Source organism: Microtus ochrogaster, linkage group LG2 (genome assembly GCF_000317375.1).
Source record: "Microtus ochrogaster isolate Prairie Vole_2 linkage group LG2, MicOch1.0, whole genome shotgun sequence".
In the NCBI taxonomy this organism is placed as follows: Eukaryota; Metazoa; Chordata; class Mammalia; order Rodentia; family Cricetidae; genus Microtus; species Microtus ochrogaster.
Window position 1 is genome coordinate 3096127 of NC_022028.1, and position 6392 is coordinate 3102518.

The 6392-nt window shown below is 50.4% G+C and overlaps 1 protein-coding gene across 1 annotated transcript in view; it reads right to left on the bottom strand.

Annotated features, from left to right (window-relative positions):
- Window positions 1-5729, bottom strand: part of Guca1b (guanylate cyclase activator 1B) — an 8149-nt gene extending 2420 nt beyond the window's left edge. The window contains exons 1-2 of the mRNA XM_005359715.1: window positions 5523-5729; window positions 707-856 (exon numbers count right to left, since the gene is read on the bottom strand). Coding sequence (XP_005359772.1) covers window positions 707-856; window positions 5523-5729 — 357 coding nt within the window. The remainder of the gene's footprint in view (window positions 1-706; window positions 857-5522) is intronic.
- Between the last annotated feature and the right edge of the window lie 663 nt (window positions 5730-6392).

Consider the following 6392-nt stretch of genomic DNA (forward strand, 5'->3'; position numbering starts at 1 on the left):
CAGCAGTTTCAGGATTAAGGGTAGATGCAGGGAGCTCGCTGGCAAGCCCACTTAGTGGAACCCAAGAGCTTTAGAATGAAAGACTGTCCAAAACAAACAAACAAACAAAGAGACAAACACAGAAAATGTGGAGGGGTTCCAGCGATGGCTCGGTGGTTAAGAACACCGGCTGCTCTTCCAGGGGACCGGGCCTGGATTGTCAGGACCCACGTGATGGCTAACAACCCCCGTCACTCCAGTTTAGACCTGACCCCTCCTCTGGCTCCTGAGGGCACAACACACAAGTGGGGCTCTCCTGTCCACGCAGTTTAATCTGCTCTTTCTAATTTCTGTAGGTGGCTTCTTAGGCCATTGGCATTCTTGGTTTCTTTTCTCAAATTGAATTTGTTATTCTTACCGTCACCGTATGCGTGAGTAGCGTGTGTGTCAGAGGGTGAGCACGTGTGTACCACAGCGAGCGAATGGAGGTCAGGGGACAACTTCCACACCTGTCCTCCTACTCCACCGTGAGATCCCAGGGGTTGAGTTTAGGTTGTCAGGTTTGGCGGCAACCACACAGCCGGGACATTTTGATGACCCCAGATAACACATTGTGAATGGTTTCATCTCTTCTACGCCAACTCAGTGCCAGGTGGTTCCCTGTTGAACAGGACACCAGGCCCAGAAGTGAGAAGACGGTGGGGCGCTCTCACGGGCAGATACTGACCTCCACAATGTCCAGAAGCTCTAGGCGGTCGATGCAGCCATTGCGGTCCTTGTCATAGATCTTGAAGGTCCACTTGAGCTTGTGCTCCAGGGTGCCCCTCAGCACGAGGTTCAGGGCCGCCACGTACTCCAGGAAGTCGATGGTGTTGTCCTGTGTTGAGTGTGGATAGTGTTGAGGCTGCGGATCCCAGCTTCACCGCCCCCCGCCCTGCCCCGCTCAGGGAGCAGGTATGAGTCCCATTGACTCTGTCCCTGGACTCCAACAGGGCTCTGTGTCATGGTGCACACTGTTCCTCACCCCGGGACCCTGTCATTCTCTGCCTCACCCTTCTGTGTAGCTGGGATGGCAGCCCCATGCCACCAGGTCTAGAGAAATGTCCCTCATCATCTGTCCAGAATTTTCTATTATAATACTGTCTCTCAGCATGATTCACTTTCCATGACGACCTCTGTGCTGTGTGAGGCACATTCTGGCACAGCTCCTTCCTGGTACAGCCTCCTCCCCGTGAGGTCATAGAAACTTCGGGACCATTTCTGGGGCACCTCTGGCTGGGGTTAATCTCATCTGTGCATAGATCAGCCACAATTATCCACTGTAGCCGGAGATGGATGAAAACACCCATATAGTCGGCACAGGCTGGAGGCACCTGGGGGAGTAGCTGCTCTGGCTCTCCCTGGCTCCACTGCACCATGCACTGGCCCAGCAGCGGCTACACAGGAAGTGCAAACTGGTGCCTGTGCGGCAGGTCTGTCCAGGCAATACGGCCTTGAAAGGTCTGCAAGCAAACAAAGCGAATCCGGACTAACAAGAGGTGGCTTCAGCTGTCCCTTACATTTTTTTTTTGTAGATTTATTTATTTTGTTTTACGTGTTTGAATGTTTGCCTGCATGTGTATATGTACACACCGCATGTGTGCATGGTGCCCGTGGAGGTCAGAAGAGGGGCATTGGATAGCATGGCACTGGACCACCACCCCCACCACCAATGCATCAGCCCTCAGAGCTGGATGCAGCACACATACACCCCGCATGGTGTGAGCCACTGTGTGGACGCTGGTAATCAAGCCTGGGTCCACTGAACTTCGAGCCATCTCTCCAGCCCCCATTCTCCTTTTATAAAACTCCAACCACAAGGCTACTCTCAGGAGAGGAGAGGAGAGGAGAGGAGGGCAGAGATAGGCGGCTGAGGCAGGGGGATCTTGACTTTTAGGCCAGACTGGGCTACATAGTGAGACCCTGTCTCAAACGAGCTGGAGAGATGATTCAATGGTTAAGAGCATTTGTTCTTGCGGTGAACCTAGGTTCAGTTCACAGTACCCACAGGACAGCTCACAACCATCTATGACTCTGGTTCTAGGGAATCAGGTGCCCTCTGACCTCCCTGGGCACCAGACACACACTACACTAATCGGCAAACAAGCAGGCAAAACTCTCACATACAAAAAATAAAATAAATCTAGAAATAACAGCAAAACTCCCAGCCCTCTGAGTAGGAACACTGGACCAGGAGTTAAGACTTGACCTTGAGCAAATAGGCTCACTTTCTTGGGTTGGAAGTTTGTTTGGAACGGGGTCTGTCTGTGCAGTTTGCGTTGGCTTCACACTAGAATGCTTTCCAGGACTGGATGGCTGCATACACCACCACCCCCACCACCAATGCATCAGCCCTCAGAGCTGGATGCAGCACACATACACCCAGCACCAATGCACCAGCCCTCACCCTAGTTTTTTTTTTATTTTTTTTTTATTTATTTTTTGAGACAGGGTTTCTCTATAGCTTTTGGCTCCTGTCCTGGAACTAGCTCTTGTAGACCAGACTGGCCTCGAACTCACAGAGATCCGCCTGCCTTTGCCTCCCGAGTGCTGGGATTAAAGGCGTGCGCCACCACCGCCTGGCTCTCACTCCAGTTTTTTCATCATCTAATTTAGATAAAAAATCACAGCCCTCCCTGGTGAGGCTCCTTCAGCCTCGAGGAGATGAGGAGGAGGTGGACCTGTGAGGGCTGAAGTTGGCTCTGGGCCCTGTGGTGTTTCGTGACTGATCTCAGCAGAAGAGGCTCCATTGCTCTGAAACTGCTGAACCCATCACCCTCTGACTGGGACTGAGTGGCCTTAGACCTCACGTGGCATCCCATCGAGCCAGCTTGGCACAGTCTTCTGCACGACCCTTTCTTCAGATTACCTGGGTATCCCCTCAATTCAGGACTTAAAATAGTCTTTATTCCATACTACAGACTGCAGGAGCCTGGGCATGGCGGCACACGCCTTTAATCTCAGCACCCAGGAGGCTGAGGAGCTCTGTGAGTTTGAGGCCAGCCTGGTCTACACAGAGAGTTCCAGGACATGCAGGACTAGATCATGAAACCTTGTCTCAAACAAAAACCAAAAATCAAAACAACATAACACAACACAACAAGAAGGACCTCAGGACACTGAACCAGATGGCCTTAAAAACAAAGTCTTTTTTTCTCAGATAGTTCTTTCTTTCTTTTTAAAAATAGTTTACTTATTTTTACTTTAGGTACACTGGTATTTTGACTGAATGTACGTCAGATCCCCCTGGAACTGGAGCTAAGACAATTTTGTTTGCTTGTTTGTTTGTTTTTTAAGACAGGGTTTCTTTTGTAGCTTTGGAGCCTATCCTGAAACTCACCTTGTAGGCCAGGTTGATCTCAAACTCATAGATATCCCTTGCTGAGTTACAGACAGGTGTGAGCTGCCATGTGGGTGCTGGGAATTGAACCTGGGTCCTCTAGAAAAGCAGCCAGTGCTCCTAACCCCGAGCAATCTCTCCAGCCTGCCTTTATTTTCATTTCATGTTTATAAGTGTTTTGCCTGTACACATGTGTATCACATGTGTGCCCGATATCTGTGGAGGCCAGAAGTGGACTCTGGACCCCCTGGAACTGGATTTACAGACAGGTGTGAGCTGCCATGTGGGTGCTGGGAACTGAATCTGAGTTCTCTGCAAGAGCAGCCAGTGCTCTTAACCACCGAGCCGTGTCTCCAGGCACTGAATTAAAATACATGTTTGAAGCAAAGCTAGAGTCTAAGAGAATTTAGCAGATTTTATGTACTAGGGCTAAGAAAGAGAGAGACACTTGGGAGGATAAAGAGACACTAAGAACGTGGGTCTGGGCTTCTAGAAGGACATAGCATTGAATTAAATTAAGATTGGACCTGGGAGATGGTTCAGTCCATAAAGTGCAGGCTGTGCCAACAGGGAGCCCCAAGTTCCTTCCCTAGCGTTTACACGGAAGGCGGGGCATGGGGGTTGGAGAGGTGGCTCAGCAGTCAAAGGCAGGGATTTGTCTTGCTGAGGACCAGAGTTCCGCTCTCAGCCCCACCATTTTTAACTCCAGTTCTAGGGGAATCTGTTGCCCTCTTCTGGTCACCATGGGAACTGCACTCATGTGTACAAACCCACACACAATTTAAAACCCAGCCGAGCGGTGGTGGCGCAAGCCTTTAATCCCAGCACTCGGGAGGCAGAGGCAGGCGGATCTCTGGGAGTTCGAGGCCAGCCTGGTCTACAAGAGCTAGTTCCGGGACGGGCACCAAAGCTACAGAGAAACCCTGTCTCGAAAAACAAACAAAAAACAAAACAAAACAAAACAAAAAAACCAAAAAAACAATTTAAAACCCAGAGTGCATTGGCGTCTACTTGCTATTCCTGTACCCCTGTGCTGACAGAGTGGGTACAGGAGGATTTATGGGCTTCCTGAACAACGAGTTTATTCTAGTTGGTAAGCTCCGGGCCAATGAGAGATGGTGTCACAAAAACAAGATGGACGCTTCCTAGGGAATGGCACCTGAGATCCATCTCTGGCCTCCAAATGTACACATGAACATGCACACACAGGCATATAAATTTTAAAGCCTGGGGCTCTGGCGAGATAGCTCAGAGTATAAGAGCACTGGCTGCAATTCAGAGGTCCTGAGTTCAATTCCTAGCAACCACCAACTGTAATGAGATCTGGTGCCCTCTTCTGGCCAGCAGGGATACATGCAGGCAGAATATTGTATTATATAATAAATAAATAATAATATGATATATAATATAATTAATAATATAATAAATAAATTTTTTAAAAAAATTTAAAGTCTGATTACCATGTTGCATTATATAATTTGGTACCTTTTAGCTGCTGGCGCCATTGAAGGGCTTAAGGAAACTGGGATTTGATTCCATGAATTAAAGCGTTGAAAAGGGGAGAGAAGGCTCAGCATTTAAGAGCACTCACTGGTCTACCAGAGGACTGGCGTTTTTGGATACCAGAATCCTCACTGGGCAGCTCACAAACACTGGAGCTCTCAGGTATCTGACGCGCCTCATGGATGTGCGTGTGCAAACACACACACGCGCACACGCACACACAGTTAAAAGGGGCTTTTGCAACCACCCACCCACCTCCCTTCAGTGTGAAGCTCCTTCCAGCATCACAACAGGGAAGAACTGGGCAGCCTCCTCTGGAGGACCCTAGCAAGGGGTGCGCTCATCTTTGCTAGGATGGCCTTGGGACATCTCAGTCCCTGTGTTTAGAGCAACAGGGGCCCTATGGGGTTTGAAAAACTGTGTTCTGTTGTAGTTCTTCTGCCCCAAATGCACAGAGAAGGCCCAGGCTGTGTGCCAGTGACCTCTGCCTCTGAGGAAGAGGGTGTCGAGAGCCAATGGGAAGAGGGGGAAGGACAATGGGGGAGAGAGAGGATCTGGGGAAATGGTGAGGCAGAAAGGCAAGGGGCATGGACAGGAAGGCTGGAGAGTCTGAGGGGCTCGAGGGTGGGAAGGTCGCAGGTCCCCCTGCAGGGTTCCTTACCCCGTTCTTGTCGAAGGCTCGGAACATGCCCTCCACATACTGGCTGGCCTCCTCATTGCCCGTGACCTTGAAGAAGCGCTTGAACTCGTGCATGAAGAGTGTACCGCTGGGACACTCAACCACAAACTTCTTGTACCACTCCTGCAGCTCCGCCACGTCCATCTCCCCATCAGCCTCCGCCTGCTCCCAGCTGAACTGCTGACCCATTTCGGCTTTGCGAACTCAAAAGGCCCCGTGGGTCCTCAAAGGCTTCGGCTGACCTTAGGCGCCGGCCCTCTGCCTCCGTTGCCTTGGTTAGCCCAGCCCTTTCATGTCTCAGGGAAACTGAAGCTGATTGGTAGTGAAGGGACCTCCAGAAGGGGCGCAGCCCAGGTCAGCTTAGCTGTGTAAGACCATTAGAAGATTCCCTGAGTGCCTGACCTCCAGATGGCTAAGCCTGCTCCGCCTTGCCCCTCCACAGGTCCGGTGAGAGACAGTAGTCTATAAGAACCCTGGAGTTTTCTTGGTCCCACCAATGTCCGTGGCTCTCTCACAGACCACGCTTGAATCTTGGGTTTTTCATTTTCCAGCTTCTCCCCAGCCAGCACTCAAGCCCTGAAGCGACCCCTCCCATCCTCCAAGCACTAACGACTGGCAAGACCTGGGAGTCTGTGTCTTCAAGCATCTTATGTTGAAGTAGCTTATATTAAAGACCACATGAACCTGCTTTGGAAGCGGTTACATATTCATTGTGTTGACCAACTATATATTCACTACACATAGAAACAATTACATATTCATTGTGCACGACTATAATCCCGGCACTGGAGAGGCAAGGGGATCTTGAGTTCAAAGCCACGCTGGGCTGCCCTATTGACACAGGAAGAGAGC